We start from the raw sequence: 16,553 nt of genomic DNA, 5'->3' as shown, positions 1-16,553 counted from the left end.
CCTTTGGGGAAAAAAAAATAGGAAGGGAAAAAACCAAACCAGCCTCATTTGCAAGACTTAATGAATATAAACCTCCAGGACAAAGTGCATGCAGGTGAATGATGCTGCTTTAAAGTGTGTGCAGTTACAGTGACTCTTTCACCAAGAAACAGAGCATGGCTTTCATGTCTCTATGTTTAGAAGCCTGATTATTCCCTGTGAGGATTTTGCCACTTTTCCACAGCCCAGGCTTTCTTCCAAAGGTAAGAGAGGTATACCACGTTTCTGGGCTGTTAATAATCTAATCCCATGGGATTAGTAATCAGTTTAGGTTTTCTGCAATTTATTTATTTTTTTAAGAGAGAAATCTGGGAGCAAAGAGGATGCCACAGAACTGCTCAGAGAAGCACAGGGCAGAAAGAAACCCTGAGCTCAGGGCAGCCTCACAAGGCTGAAGCCAAGGATTAGTGAGCTCAGGGACTTTCAGAGCTTCTCCTTTGGTTGAAGAACGTGGATTTCCAGCACCAAGCTCTCCAGATCCAGATCTGATAAGCCTGTGCATGCAGAGCACTTCAGGCTAAATTCTGCCTGACCTTTGCCAGCATCGTGCCTCTGGCAAGTTCTCTGAAAACAGCCACTTGAAGTCAGGGAAATCTAGGTCATCGACTTAATAGAAACTCTGAACAAGGAGGGGATGCTCAGCTCCTGCACCCTTCACTCCTCCCTCTGCTGCAGCTCTGCCTGGGGATGGGCTGTTTGATTCTGTGGGTGCTCTTCTATCTCCAGCAAAACCAATGCCAGCTCCCAAAATCAAACAGCCTGAGCATGTAAGAACAGCTATTTCTAACTGTCTGTCTGCAGCAGGCGAGCCCAAAGTGAGAAAAGAAGAGGAATGGGAAGGATCAAGTTGTTTCTCCCCTTGGCACTAGCTAGGAGTTGTCCTTATTCAGGGGAAGGTCTGACTGCAGCACAGGGACAGCTACTCCCTGACAGCTCCTCTCAGTCCAGTGCTGTCATCTGTCACCTCCTGGGTCTGAAGCACTGGCAGAGGCACCAATCTGGGCTTGAGAGGCTGGTTAATGCTTGATGAGGTTGAGGTTGCTTTAAAAAGCAGAGCAGAGTGTTTGTTCCCAAAACGTAGTCAGCACTGAGAGTAGCACTCGCTGGGTTCAAACCAGGTCAGCTGCCCAGGCAAGTCCATGCATTTGATCTACTGTCATGGTAGAGGCTGTCTGTAAACCTTGGCAGGGAAAATGATTCGTCTTTCAACTCATGGCATATAAGCACTGGCTAGCAAATACCTATTTTTCTGAGAACTTGGAATGCCTTTTGGAACCATCCCAGATTACTTCAGAGCAGTTCCTCTGCCATCACCCCAGAGCAGTTCCAAACCTGCCTCTCCCACATTCAACTAAACCTTAAAAAAACCCAAACAATTAAATAAATAATGAGAAAGCAGGGGGCAGATCATGGTTCATTCAACAAGCATTTTTCCTCTTGCAAGCAGCCAGAGCAGCTCGCTCAGCTGCACACCACGTGGACAATAAACACCAATTTTTAAGTAATTCAGCACTGCTGGTAGCAGCTTTCACTGGGAGAGCCAAGCCAAAGCTACTCCCAGAGCCTCTGCCATGGGGAAGGAGGTGGGGGACAGGCTTTGCTCCTTGCTGCTCCTCAGCCTGGCCTCCGAAAGCTGCTGCAGTTAGGGTGTGGATATCTGAACCTTCTCTGGTGGCTTCTATGTCATGAAACATAGCTGGGAATGGACCACTACCAGAGGCTGACCTCAGAGTGCTTCACTGTCAGGAGAAATCAGAACTAAACCAAAGGCTCAGTCTTGAGCCTCTTTGAGTTCTCTCCTCTGGCTTTTTTGTGTGCATCTCACTCAACCCTCTCAGCTACTGCTTTAGCTCCTACAGGGCTGGGGATCACTGTCAATACACCAGGAGGTGTTTAAGGTACTGTATACCACTTGTTTTTCCAATCTGTCCTGTGCCTTGACCCAAAAGCCTCTTTTCCTGCACCATTTATCTATCCTGCTACTTTTGCAATTCTTTTCTCCACATTTAAAAGCAAGCAACCCAACAGAGGAGCTCCACAACACTGGCAGTCCAGCTGTGGCCAGATGCATACCTGATCAGAGGAGGTTTTGCTCAGGTTCAAGAGATTTCTCTCAGTGCTGGCTCCTACTGAACCCTGAGGCAGGAGATGGTCAGAGTGAGGTATTTAACTGCATATGGGGCTGGAGATGCCAAGTTGATTGTGATCTCCCTGCCTTCCAGCACAGGAGAAGGTTTGGGTCCATCTCTCAGCAGTGACATTGATGCTGAGCCTGGACTATTGCACAGAATCACAAAACTCACAGCTGGGTATATGGAGAAAACACAAGCAGCACTCTGGAAGATACTGGTTAGAGGGATCCCTCAAGCAAAACATTCACTCACACTTTCTGTATGGGGAGGAGAACTTTTAATCTTACTTCCAGGAGGTATTTAAAAGCAAAAGTCCCAATCACCATCACAAACTATGGAAATGCAGTAAGAAAGAGAATAGGGTCGGGAGCAGAACAGTGCAGAAAAACCCTTTATTAGGAACTGTGCCCATTTTAATATTTTAGCTAAAGCAAACAGCATCTCCTTCGTAAAGCATGGGTACGTTTTGGGGGTGGGAAACAGGCCCGCCAGGCCCTGCCCTCCCCGTGCGGGAGCCCCAGCACCGGGACACAGCTGCAGAGCCTCAGCGGACCGGCTTCCACCGTAACCAACCGCGCTCCGCACCGCACCGCTCACCGGCGGCACGGGGCGGGGTGCGTGTGTCTGTGTGTGTGTGTGTCTGTGTGTCACAGCGAGTTCACGGGAGGTGACACCGGGAGGAAACAAAACACCGGCGGCGGCGCTGGCCCGGTGACAGGGATAGTACCGCGGAGCTCCCTACTGCAGTTTCCCCCCGCCCACACCGTTCTCCTCCCGGTGCTTCCTCCCTCCCGCAGCCGCCACTCCCCTCCCGCCGCCGTTCCCCTCAGCGTGAACCCTCAGCGGGACGCCCGCGGAGATCGGCACGGGGGGAGCACGCGGCCGCCCCACGCCCTGCCATTGGCCCGAAGTAGGTCATCCCGCGTGACGGGGCCGTGCGCGGGAGGGGTCGAGGCGGCGGCCGGCAGGGCGCAGGAGCGACCGAACGGCGTGGCCGAGCCTTCCGCAGCCCCACAGAGTAGCGAGCAGGCGTCAGGCCCGGCGTTGACGTGATCCCTGTCAAGCGTTAGCAACTTCGACGGTGCCACCGTCATCCCTCTGCAGGTGTCGGGGTGGTGGCCCCTATAGCGAATGGGGCACCGGGCGGGAAGGGCCCAGCAGGCCACGCCAGGGTGCTGGTGGCACAGCAGCCGCACCCCTCTGAAGCAGCTGGGCATGCGACAGGGTTGTGGGGAGCACTGTGTGTGCCTGCTCGTAGGACTCTACAGAATAGCCCCAAACTTCTCCATGTACCCGCTGCTGTGCGTTTACTGCTGTGTGTTTGTGCTCAGAGCACTGCCGGGAGCTCCAGCAGCCACACCAGCTTCGGTCAAGAGAAGGGCCACGAGCATGAGCAGAACCTCTCCTGTGAGGATAGACTGAAAGAGTTGGGGTTATTTGGTCTGGAGAAGAGAAGGCTCCAAGGAGACCTTATTGTGGCCTTCCAGTATCTTCAGGGACTTACAAGAAAGCTGGGGAGGGACATTTTAGGGTGTCAGGTAGTGATAGGACTAGGGGGAATGGAATAAAAATAGAAATGGGTAGATTGAGATTGGACATTAGGAAGAAATTCTTCTCCATGAGGGTGGTGAGACACTGGAACAGTTTTCCCAGGGAGGTGGTGGAAGCCTCATCCCTGGAGGTGTTTAAGGCCAGGCTGGATGTGGCTGTGAGAGCAACCTGATGTAGTGTGAGGTGTCCCTGCCCATGGCAGGGGGGTTGGAACTGGATGAGCCTTGAGGTCCCTTCCAGCCCTGACAATTCTATGATTCTATGATGGCCCCAGGGCAGTGGTCATTGCATGTTCCCCAGCCTGTCTTGTCTGTACAGCAGTGGCAGCTTGTGTTACCTCAGAGGTGTCTGATCCTGGTGTGCTTGGCTTGTGGATGGAAGGACCCCTTAAAGTATAAAGGTTTTTTGAGTCTAAGTTTGCCTTTCCCCAGTTTTCTGCAGGAGGCCAGGCTTTCCTGGCGAAGATGTCTTTGATGTTTACTACGTTTATAGGTTCTTAATCATCTAAGGCCATCTTTGCTAAGGAAAAGAATGAACATTAAAAATCTTGGAAAATGGTACATTACATGGTACTTGGTTGAAAACAAAATAGGATCTTTGGGCCATTTCTGATCACACTTCTGTGATGAAAACACCAGAGGCAGAAACATAAACATTGGCTGAGAGATTTTTTCAGTTGGGGACCAACCGAGGTATTTTCTATACAAAATCTAAGTAGCTGTCACAGTGCTTCATAAGCCATAAAATAAACATGTTGTGGGGGAATGCTAAGCTAAGGATACGTGCCAACAAATGGTATTTTGGTCGGATAATGCAGAAATTCAGTTTGTTTACCATGAGCAGTCTTGCCTGTGTTAGGGTCACCTGGTGTGTAGCCTGTGGGGTCTGCCAGTGGTTGAAACAGCATGAAGGACTTGGGGACCACCTTGGAAAAGTGTAGCCAGTAAAAATGGGGAACAGGTAGGTACAGACTGGTGTGCAGCAATGACCTGGTGTTCTGACAGCCTGGCCGTTCAGGCTGAGACCTGCCTGTGTGGTAAGGCTGGAGTTAAATTACTGTGCCTGTTGTAGCGTCAGACTGAAAACAGCTCAAGCACCATCCTTAGGTACTTTGATCAGCTTGTCTGGCTGGTCCCTGTGCAGAGAAGAGTTTTGGCTTCTGACCCAGCAAATTCCGAGCTCCTGCATGTTGAGGATGCAGAGTCTGTAACTGTATGCAGCCCTTAGTGTCTGTTTGCTTTGTTTTATTCCACTCTGGCACGGATCGACCCCTAATTTATCCTGTTGCACACCATGCAGTGAGAGTTTTCCTGTCCTTGTGTTGCACTGCAAATGCTGTTTCTTTCTGCTTGGTGTATTTTGTCTGTGATGGTCAATAACCATAAAAACCTAAGTAGTTCTGCTCAGGTTGAGCCTTCATCACATCCCAACTAACCTGTCAGTGGTGTTTGCCAATATCTCCATCACTTTTATATCTTCTGTTTACACTTCTTCGTTGCTTATCAGACCTCTTAAATCTTGTATTTTGTTCTTTATACTGCATATAAAAACATTCTGTACCACATCTGCATATGGATTGCCAGTTATTGCCCTAACCCTTATGTCACTCACTTTATACCTCTGTAATTAAAGGATTTCTTAACTAGCAATTTGGCTAGTTGCCAAGGTTGGTGTGTGCACAATCATTTAATCATCTAGTGCTTTTTTCTCATTAGGTGACTCAAAAACGATCCCATTCCTGCTCGAATCCTCTTCAGCCCTGAGGCACACCACTTGTGTGCACTGTGAAGGTTCTTCCAGCCCCTTGCTCCCTGGTGCCACGTTGCCTTCATGTTCTCTGTGGTTCTGGAGGGCCTGACAAGTGCCAGTCTTCATGTTTGGGTTGTGCCAGTGCAATTTTACTGATTTAAATGTACTTTGTACTTTGATTAGTTGCTTCTTTTAGCGTGATCATTTGAGTAGACACTGGGCAGTGAATATAACCACAGGCAGATAAATAAGGGGAGAACATAACTATTCAAGGCAGGCTTGTGTCCTTTGGGGAGCTTTTATTTCTAAATACTGGGCATTCCAACTAAACTTGTATGCACTTAATTTATCTATTTACTTAAAGTGAGCATTTATGATTATATTAATGGTAAAAGAACTGACTTCTGAAGAAAGAGTAAAGCTTTGTAAAGTGCCAGCTGAGGAGAAGGGAGGTACAAATTCCTGCACCATGAAGCGTGGAAGCAGGGGTGGAATGCCAAGCACCTGGAGGGTGGAAGGCACTACCTGAGGAGGGCGGTTCTTGAGCAGCCTATGCAGGCAGAGCTGCTGAAGGTGGCCGAAGGCTTGAGTGGGTAGAAAGTCAACCATCCTAAACGAGGATCTTGGGAAGTGTCGAGGAAAGCCCCTTCCGATCCCAAATCAGGACAAGCCAGCGGGAACCCAGCTAGCGGTGATGGATCTCACCTTGGTGGACGTCGGTCACTGGCAGAGCAGCAACTTGGTTATGGAAACGGGCTGGTGGCTCCCGAATTAACGCTTCTGTGCCCAGTAACGGCTCCTTTGGAAAAGGATGAAAACCCCACCGGCCTGCCCTGCCTCGGGGCTCCGAAGCAGGTCGCCGCCGCGACCTCAGCCCCGGTGCTCTCCGTTGGGCTGGGCACGACCCGCCGCCCCTCACACAGCGGCCAGGCCCGGCCTGGCTCCCTCGGGCCGCGCTGCCTGCTGGCCTCACGCTCGGATGCACCGAGCGAGGTCAAACATTCAAGCTCATTAACATTCCTCCCGGTTACCGAGGAGACAGCTCGCTAGTGCTACCCCCGCCGCCGGTAATGGCCGCCGGTAGCGGCCGGGGGGGGGAGCCCCCGCGGGGGCGCGGCGGGGGGCGGGGCCGGCCTCCTCTCCCCTCCCGCCAATGGCGGCGCCGCGCCGAACCTGACGTCACCGCCAGCAGCGCCTGCACATGGGCGCGCGGCCGGGGCGCGCGGCGCAGAGCGGGTGGCGGTGGCGGAGTTGCGTGGCCCAGGGGCCTCTCCCCGCTCCCCTGCTCCGGTGGCCTCCAGGTGCCCCTCGCCAGCGGGGCTCGGCTCGGTTCAGCGCCCTTGTCATCGCCTTTCTTAGCGGCGGCGCCTGCGAGAGGAAGGGGAAGGAACCGCTGCCGCGCAACTGTCCCGAAGCGAAGCTCACCATGTCGCGGCCGCTCCCGCTGAACCCCACCTTCCTACCTCCCACCTACGGGGTGCTGAAGTCCCTGCTGGAAAACCCGCTCAAGCTGCCGCTCGCTCACGAAGACGGTGAGGCTTCCCCGAGCAGCCCTCGCTCCTCCGGTTTCCCGGGGTGGCTGTGCCCCCCGCGGGCCTCCTCACAGCTCGGCCCGCTGAGTGTCGGCGCTCTGAAATGGCGGTCCCCGGCCTCCCGTCACCCCAGGGACCACTGCCTCGCTTTCCCTTTTTTTCCCTCCCTCCGATCCCTCAAGGCGATTAAGTAATGGGATGATTTCGGTGAGGGCATTAGCGGGGAGCGCTGGGCGCTGCCGGCCTGACCTAACGGGAGGCGCTCGCTTGGAAAAAGCCGCGGGGACGGCTCAGGCCGCCTGGAAAATAAATTAAAGGGCGCGATTTGCCCCGGCCGAGGGCTCGGCTTGAGGGGTGCGGACACCGTGGCGGCTAAACCCCTTCGGCTGGAACCGCGGTGCCGTCACAGGCTCCCCTTGGCGTCCCGGCCATCCCCTCCATCCTGCCCGCCCGTCAGAAATCGCCCTCCGGGACTCCTAGTCGTATATAGCTGAAAGATGTTCTAGCAGCAGGAAGTTCCAATTTTTCTGGAAAGCTAAGGTAGCAGGGACGTCACCGCCCCTTATATTTCGAACGAGTCAAGTGCACATCAAAAACACAACCCGGGGAAGGGTCCTGCCGGGGCTTTTCGTGCCCTCAGCTTTCCGAGGTGAATTCCCTGCGAGCGCACCCGCAGGATTTCCCGGGGTTGTTGTGTGCAGATAAAAAGAAAATGTTGGGAAAGCATGGTAGTTGACAGGAAGCCTTACTGGCTCAGATTCTTTCATATCTTGAAGAGAAATTAAGTATTTCCCTTCAAAAATGTTTTGAAATCACTGGGTGTTGGAAGAGCAAGTAGGAAGAATCATTTTAATTTCTGCTTTGCTTCTACGCTTGAGTGTTTCATTAGCTGTTTTGCACTTCAAAAGACATATTGTGTCAGTCTCCACTGGTGGTGTAAGTTACTAGCTCACAGCAATGTTTAAAAGTACTGAATTCGAGGACTGCCTTCCATAAGGACTGGCAAGAGAGGGGCTTTATGAGAAGATGATACATAACAGGGTTGGTAGGTTCAAACTTCTCAGCAGAACACAGAACGTCTTTCCTTGTGCTTCCACTGAAATACTCACTTCTAAGTCTATTGAGTACTTACTGAAGCTGATAATCAAAGCCATGCACACATTGGGTTTGTTAACTAAAAATAAAGTCTCAAAGCAGGGTTGCAATCTAGCAAAGGTGTGTGGTTGCTGTGACCCTTCTGTTGTCTAACAAATGGATTGCATCAAAGGAGTTATTTTTATGAAGACTATTCCTTTACAGCAAGAGAAATAGGTGAAGAAGTAGCTGGTGGTGTAGCTTAGCTCTTAACATGTCTTATGTGTTTTGTTTAAGCATTCGGGAAAGAAAAAGACAAAGAGAAGAAGCTAGATGATGACAGCAGCAGCGCCACGGTCCCTCAGTCAGCCTTCTTGGGCCCAACACTATGGGACAAGACACTGCCATACGATGGAGACACTTTCCAGTTGGAATACATGGACCTGGAAGAATTCCTCTCAGAAAATGGCATTCCACCCAGCCCGAACCAGCATGAGCATAGCCCACACCAGTCAGGTCTGCAGCAAGCTACCTCAGCATCACCTTCTGTCATGGACCTCAGCAGCAGGGCTTCTACTTCAGTCCATCCAGGCATGGTGTCGCAGAACTGCATGCAGAGCCCGGTCAGACCAGGTAAATCACCCCTCAGAGCTCCCCATGGATTTTGGCATGAGCCCTGCTTCCCCCTGCAAACCTTTGCCTCTCCCTGTGGGGTTGACAGGCAGCTTAGAGCTGGTAGGAGTCAGGTCACCCACCTTCCAAAATATAAAAATAACAGCTCCAGTAATTAAGTTGCTCCACTGGGATTTTTGTTTAAATTCTGTGAGGAAGCTGTGGGAATTCCAAGGAAATGTGCCTGTGCCTGTGCCATTCTTGTGCAAGGAATGGAATAGGAATGGGTGTTAAACGAGCAAGGAGAAGGGCTCCAAAAGGGAATATTCCTCTGGCCAGTATTTGAGGTGAGAACACAGGAGAGGGCAGATAATTTCTGTTTGAACTTTTGCCTGTAATCTCCTTTTCTATTAAGTAAAGTAAAATTTGCCATGGTACAGGGGTCAGGATCTAAATTTTGGAACTGTATTATAATCTTAGTGAAATGAGCATCAGCTCTGGCCTTAGTTGGTAGCTTGCATCCCATTGTCATCTTAAGCTGATTCAATGCGTGATGCTGGTGGAAGTCTTCTATTAATTTATTAGCACTTGAGATCATCTCTTTAGTGACATTGCATGAATCCAGAGTCACTGCTCTGGCTTGACACCAGCATGGTTGAGATCATGGTCAGTGGAACAGGGTCAGCACTGAAGTTTGGAAAACATGGAGCTTGGCCTTTTTGCTTTTAAAAAATATAACAACAACAAAAAGACCAAGTGTGAGTTATTTCTTGTGCTCTTCTGCTCACCCATGGTTTGCTAGAGCAAAGTGTGCTCTCGGGAGCAGGAAACCACTCCTCTCCCTTCTGCTTTATCATTTGCCATGCTCAGCGTGCGAAGTCATTGTCAGAATCATCTGATAAGGAAACAAAATAAATAAATAGAAGGACAAAAGTTGTGGAGCAGGATGAAATAAGAACATTACAGACTTATAAGACTTTTTCTCATGAAACAGGAATAAAACACCCCTCCAAAAAACCCCAAACCTGTCAGCAGACTCCTTGGCCGCTGGTCAGAAGCATGTGTTTAGTCATGGATTTCATTTACTTTTACTTGATGGGGATTTGGCTTGGCTTTGTGTTTCAGTTTCGAGGCATTTCATGGTTAACAAATAACTTACAAAGATTTCCAAAGTCAAAATCTACTTGGAGTTGGCAAGAGCAGAGAAGAAAACCCTTTGCTTTTCCTGAGCCAGTTTCAAAGCGGTGCCTATCTGCTACACCATTTTCTGTCGCACAGACACAGAAAATTAAAAGCAGAGAATCTGTCCTCATGTTTGCTTTTTTTTTTCCCTCAGCGGAGCCTGGTTAGGAGCCAGGCTTTTAACGATCACCTGTCAGAATTTATTTGTGATCAGCTGCCCCTGTGCCTTTTCAGCTCATTGATTCTGTTTGTTTGTTTGAGTTTTTTCCCAAGCTGTTTGCAGCTCGGGGTTGCAAATTTCTCTCATTAACAACTCCTCTGTGCTTTTTTTCCACTGTTGTACAAGAAGTCATATCTCTTGGAGCAGGATAAAGCATCTGAAGCTCAGGTGTTCCCCCATGCCTTAAGAATAATGCCATTTTGAGGTTAAATGTGTTTTTCAAAAGGGTCCTCATCCCATTTCTAATATTTTTCTCTACCACCCCTATTACAACTAGGCACAGAATGAAGCACTATGACTTAATTAACAGGAGTCTGGCTTATTGTCAGATTGTTGACATTTTTATGTGCTGTCACATAAAAAAGAATCTAATCTGCCAGCCTGTTCTGAAGAGATCATGTGAAGAGTTTAGCTTCTGAGCAAGTTTTCTGTAAGACAGTAGATACTTTAAGCAAATTTTTAACCAAAGTCAACCAAATCGTTGTAAGGTTCTCATAAAACTGCCAAGGCAAATGTGCTGCTTTGAAATTTGCAAGTTGGGCTTGCAGGTAAATGTTCACATCTTGACAGTGAAGCCTTTTGGTTGATATACTTCAAGACTCTTAAAATGCATGTTTTCAACTGTGCATGAAGAAAGATTATTTTAATTGGTGTGAGCTGCCGTTGCAGAGCATGCATGACTGTTGTGGCTTGTGTTGTAATAAACTCAAGAACAGATAGCACCAAGTATACAACCCCAGTACAAATTAATCCCATCTTACCTGCTGGCTAGGAAAACTGAATTTTTTAGAAGATAGTAATGGTAAAAATACTTCATTGAAGGCCTTTGGGTTACGTCTTGTAATGGAAGCCTGCCTGAGCGTGTGGGCTCTAGCTGAAGCAATGGTTAAATCCTTCCTGCTTGTGTCATATCATGTGCAGCTGCTCACAGCCCTGTACCTGCATGTCCCGTGGGCAGGGGAGGATGCACACATGCACGTGGAGCCCCAGGTGTGACTCATGATGGACATGGGGTGTCTTGGACCCAGAAGGTCTGTAGGAGAGCGGCTTAAGAAGATTTCATCCTGTGTGTGAAAGAAAAGCCTAGCAGTCTTTAGAAGCTGATGGCATTGCTCAAATCTGGATTTTGTAGCATCTCTGGAAGAGATAGAATCATAGAATTGTCTGGGTTGGAAGGGACCTCCAAAAGTCATCTAGTCCAACACCAAAAAGCTCCCTGTCTGGAAATCTGCATTGGTGCTCACTGAGAAGTGGCAGCAGGCTCAGCAAAGCTGAGCTGACCCTGACTCTTGACTTCCCCCTCTTTGATTTTTTTTTTTTGTTGTTTCTTTGTTTGGTAGTTTTTTGGTCTTTTGTTGTTGTTGTCCTTTGTTTGTGTGGGTTTTTTTTTTGTTTGTTTTTTTTCTGGTTTGCCTTTGTTGTTTCCTTAAAGGTAAAATCTTTCAACAACAAAAAGGTTCCTTATAAATGTGACTCCTGTATTTCCAACTGGATTGTGTGGATTGTGGGATGGAAAAATGGCTAGGCTCACCAGTTTATCATCTGTTCTCTGGATTCCAGCAAGGGATAAATCCAAACCCTGCTTTTCCCATGAATTTCAGTTCAGGGAATACACATATGGTAAATACTGGGTTTTGTTTGGAAGAGAAGGAGCACAGGGTAGTGGCTGTTCCAAGACAGAAGTCTGATGCATTTTTCTTCCACAGTACCAATTTTGTTAATTAAAAAAAAAAAAAAACAAAAACGTTTTGCTTTATTTTAGCATTGCAGACCATGTGTACACACATTTAAAACTCCTCTCTCTGGACTGGGCGCTGCTTAGTTGGTTGAGATCTGTAGTGTCCCTCATGGAAAAAAAATACTCAACAGGTTTTCTAAATACTGCTTTTCAAGTGACCTGGTACTGCAGTCACATCCTTGTGATTCTTCATCTGTTGCATACCTTGTGTTGCCTTTTGCCATTGTTGATTTTTTTTTTTGTTTGAATGTGAATCTCTGTTTCCTTGAAGGAAATTTGAAGTATTTGTAGCTGTTTGTATATGAAGAGAGGTTCATATTTTGCAGGTAACTAGTTGGTGGTTGCTTTTACCTGGCCCTTTTTGCTGTGTAGCACTTGTGTGGGTGAATGGGGCAGCTGCTGGAAAGGGTTTGCACGGAGTGAAGTTCAGAAGCGTCAGCTAAGGCTGGTGGCAAACACAAAATGAGAAGGTTTGGGAGGATTTTGGTGGTGTAGGTCTGAATTTTGTGTTTGCCACCAAAGCCTCAGAGGCAGGGTTGTGTCCCAGGGCTGCTGCTGACACGGTGACAGCCCCAAGGACTGGGTTGTGGGAGGCTTTCAGGAACTCCCTGGTTCCTTGCCGTCCTGTGACAGTGGTTTTCAGTCTGTGTTGCTGGCTGCTTTAGATTACTTGCAAAGGATTTGTCAAAGGTTATTTAGGGAAAGAAAAATCAAACTGCAGAAATGCACCTTTGCACAGTATCTGCAAGCCTTCAGTTTCAGTTGGAAGAAAAAAAAATGTTTAAGGGTGCATTAATGAAAAAGCTGAAAATTACAACCATGTGTAATGTACTTACACCTCCTACACCTCTCCCAAGAAGACACAGGTTTGTTTAAATTCCTTGTTAGATTTATTTAGAAGAAACTTCTTCACTGTGAAAGGGTCTCAAAGCCTGAAATGGGTTCCCCAGGGAGGTGGCCGAATCCCCATCCCTGGAGGTGTTTCAAAGCCACAGAGATGTGGTGCTGAGGGCCATGGTTTAGCACCAGACTTGGTAGAATTAGAGAGTGGTTGGACTGGATAATCTTGAAGCTCTTTTTCCAACCAAAACAATTCTAAGCTTCAGCTGAGATGTTTCACCTAGAGCTCAGGCTCATTACCTTCTGCGTGCACAGACACTGAGCTGTGATGATTGACACCAGGCCTGATGGGGGTAGGTTTCAGCCTTTGCTGTTGACTATTGTTTGTCATAGGCACAGCAGCCAGCTGGGAGAGGTTTGTTCTTGCTCCATCCAGCCTCTCCACTGCATACTGGGGATGACTTGGTGAAGGGGGCAGCCCACAGAAGGGTGTGTGCAACACTCCCTTTATTGCAGTCTTCCTTCCCCAGTGTTTCTTAACGTGACCTCCTCTTCCAGCACAGCCTTTGTAGTGTGAAGGGCAGCATTCCCAGCAGCCAGCTGCTACCTGGAATCCTCTCCCAAGCTTTAATCACTGTTTACAAGCAGTTACCAGGTGTTTCATGAGCCAGGCAGTGCAAGCCCCTTCTTTTAGCAGCCAAAGGACTTCACCTGCAGCCCCAAGAGGAGCTGGGAATCTCCTGACCTTTGGTCTCCCACGTGAACACATGGGAATGACCAGCTGAAGCCTCAGGCAAGCTGGTACCCAGAGCTGCTCTTCACATTGGCACTCACGTGAGGCCCTGGGTAGCTGCTGCCTGCATGACCATGTGCTTGAGGCACGTGGCTGTCCCTGTGCAGCTGCTCAGCATGACTCCTGCCAGAGCAGCAGGCATGCAGGGCTCCCTGCTCTGCCATCCCTGCCCAAGCCACAGCCCATGTGGAAGGCTCTGCTCCAGGCTGCTACTGCCAGGCGAGTGCAGTGGGCAGCACAGCCTCCCCAAACAGCTTTCTGGATCAAAGGAAGATGCAGAATCTGTTCAGGCAAAATATTAAAAATAGCCCTGTCACATGGTAAGAGGGGGAAAAAGTGCTGAACACTGGAATTGTTCATGCTAGGAGCAAGAACACTGCAGCTCCTTCAGGAGAGCTGATTTTAATATTCACTGTTAGATGGTGATTATTGGCTAAATAATTGCTTGGCTGCATGAAAGGACTTGAAGTCAGTTCTGAGTTCAAACAGTAAACAGCATGAAACATCTTGGGTTTGAGGCTGTGCTTTTAAAACAGCTAGCCTGACTCTTCAGTTCTGATTGGCAAGGGTACTTCCTACTCAGACATATCTACCCAGGGAAGTAAGGGCTGGCCAGTAGTAGGAAACGGACAGAAGGAGCAAGTAGGGGATTTTGTCCCCTTAGAATGAATTTTCAAGGGTATCTGAGAACTTGTTGAAGTTAACTAGAAAAAGTAGTGTCCCTCTCAGAGCCTTGCTTCCCATCTCAAAGATTATTGGAGAGTGATTGAATGCTCTGTAGTGCAGTGATTTGATTTTTAAGAAGCAAGTACACCCTGAAGCCTTTCATAAAACAATGTTAGAGTTATGAGAGGAGGCCATCAGGAGATGTGTGTGAAGAAGACATTGATACTGCATGATTAGATGAAGCCACTAGGGAACACATTAAATTGTTCAATCTCTCCATGTTTACACTGCAGCAGATTGGCAGTGGTGGGAGTTAGCAGTGGCCAGATTCTGCCCAATTAATCTCAGCAGCCAGTACTTTGCTCCTCATGTGGTCTTTCTGAATTCAGTACTGCTCAGCAGGCAAGCAGCTTGTTGACTGCTCTCCATCAGCTCCTAGGTGGAGCAGCAAAATGTCACCATTCACTCTCCTGTCATTCATCTTTCTGGGCCTTTATTTTTTAAGGGGGGGTAACAGCTCTTGGTGTGCCAGTGGAGTTTCCTTCGGGTGAAAGGGTGTAGTCGTCATCAGCAAACAGAACTTGAGAGCACTGTGAAACCAGGAGCCACCTTGGCTTGGCTGTACGCCACGGAGCTGATCAGTATTTATATCACCCAGGCATGATGCTAAGTTGCATTTTCTTTGGTAACAAATAAAATCCATATTCAGTATTTTTTCTGAATTCCACAGCAGATTGTGATGATCAGAAAAGAGTGTATTTCAGCTAAGGTGCATTCCAGAAAAAAACTGTGGTTTGATCTCTTCTACATGAAGTAGATAATGAAGGCTCTGCAAAAAGCCCATTTACTTCAACCTGCAATTCTACCCTGGGAGTAGAGAAAATGGGTGTGAAATGCAGGGCTGTCAAAATGAGAGCATGGCAAACAGATTGTGTAGCCTGTATCACCTCTTTTAATGAACAAATGGCACCAACCAATCTGCCTCTTCATCACAGAGCTCAATTTGCTCCTGAGAGCTTTAGAGCTGACAGGGGGAGAGCTGACAGTGGGGGGGGAAGGAGGGCAGCTTGTGCTACAGCTTTGCTTTTTTTTTTTTTTTTTTTTCCCTTCCCCCCCCCCCCCCCCCCCTCTCTTTTTTTTCCCTTTCTTTTCTGCTCAGGCTCTTCACAGCACTTCAGCTCTGCATCACTGAGGTGTTACTTGTCAGGTTTCAAATGAACACAAGTTACTGTTCAATCTTTCACTGTTCTGACACACTTGAAGCTGTTGTACAGTTATGCTTCCTTGGCCCATTCTCTGAACTAAATCCTGCCAGGGCTAGATTTGGCCCAGATTTTCATTGTGCACCATCCAACACCGTTGCTTAGCTGCTGATGTTGCATGCTCTTGCTTCAGGGTTCTCTTCTCTACTTGGAGAGAGAAACAGCTTTAGCTCTTCATCTTTCTGCTGATACTCTCCTGTTGATATTATTTGTCATGTCATAAAAACTGAGGATCTTGAAACTCTTTTTAGGTGTGTTTTGGTGTATGGCCTTTTGTAGGAGGAAATAAAGACTGGATTGTGTTAGAGTCCTAGAACCTGTGTGTGCTTATGAACCGGAACAGAAAGCTGGGTGATTGCTGAAGCCAAACCTGATAGGAACCCACAGATCCATGGATTTGCATGCATTTACTACAAGCAAGTCCTAGAGTGAACTCAGCAATAAGTCATCTGGAACAGAATCACAGAATTGCTTTGGTTGGAAAAGATGAGCTGGAGAGCCTCCCCTGTGGGGCCAGGCTGAGAGAGTTGGGGCTGTCCAGCCTGGAGAAAAGAAGGCTCCAGGGAGTCCCTAGAACAGCCTTCCAGTACCTGAAAGGGGTCTACAAAAGGGCTGGGGAGGGATTTTTTGGCAAGGGCTTATAGTGATAGGATGAGAGGCAATGAATTGAAGCTTGAGGAGAGCAGACTGAGACTGGAGATTAGGAAGAAATTTTTTACAGTGAGGGTGGGGAGACACTGGAATGGGTTGCCCATGGTAGTTCTGGATGCCTCCTCCCTGGAGGTGTTCAAGGCCAGGCCGGATGAGGCCTTGAGCAACCTGGGCTGGTGGGAGGAGTCCCTGCCCATGGCAGGGGGTTTGGACTGTGTGATCTTTCAGGTAACTGCCAACCCAACCCAATCTATGAATCATTGAGTCCAGCCATCAATTTCCTACCACCGTGGCCATTAACAAAGCATCACCCTTAGGTATGTAGGTGTGCAAGCAGAGAGGCAAAAGCAAAACAGTTTGTAAAACATTTGCTGAGGATAGAGAATTGGTTTTTAAAAAAACAGAAGATTTCTTTTCCAATTAGCCTTAGGGAGCTCAGCTTGCTATAAATTCTTTGTTCTGGAACATGGCTGTGGACAATAGGTCAAAGATTAAGTAATTCATTACAGAAC

At 48.3% G+C, this 16,553-nt stretch overlaps 1 protein-coding gene across 1 annotated transcript in view; it reads left to right on the top strand.

The window, feature by feature from the left end:
• The first annotated feature begins 6,897 nt into the window (after nucleotides 1–6,897).
• Nucleotides 6,898–16,553, top strand: part of HLF (HLF transcription factor, PAR bZIP family member) — a 35,787-nt gene continuing 26,131 nt past the window's right edge. The window contains exons 1-2 of the mRNA XM_054393859.1: nucleotides 6,898–7,003; nucleotides 8,375–8,710. Of these exons, the coding sequence (XP_054249834.1) occupies nucleotides 6,898–7,003; nucleotides 8,375–8,710 (442 nt within the window). The remainder of the gene's footprint in view (nucleotides 7,004–8,374; nucleotides 8,711–16,553) is intronic.

Source organism: Indicator indicator, chromosome 29, assembly GCF_027791375.1.
Source record: "Indicator indicator isolate 239-I01 chromosome 29, UM_Iind_1.1, whole genome shotgun sequence".
NCBI classification, from domain to species: Eukaryota; Metazoa; Chordata; class Aves; order Piciformes; family Indicatoridae; genus Indicator; species Indicator indicator.
The sequence above is the reverse complement of the archived record's forward strand: the minus strand, read 5'-3'. Positions and strand labels throughout refer to the sequence as shown.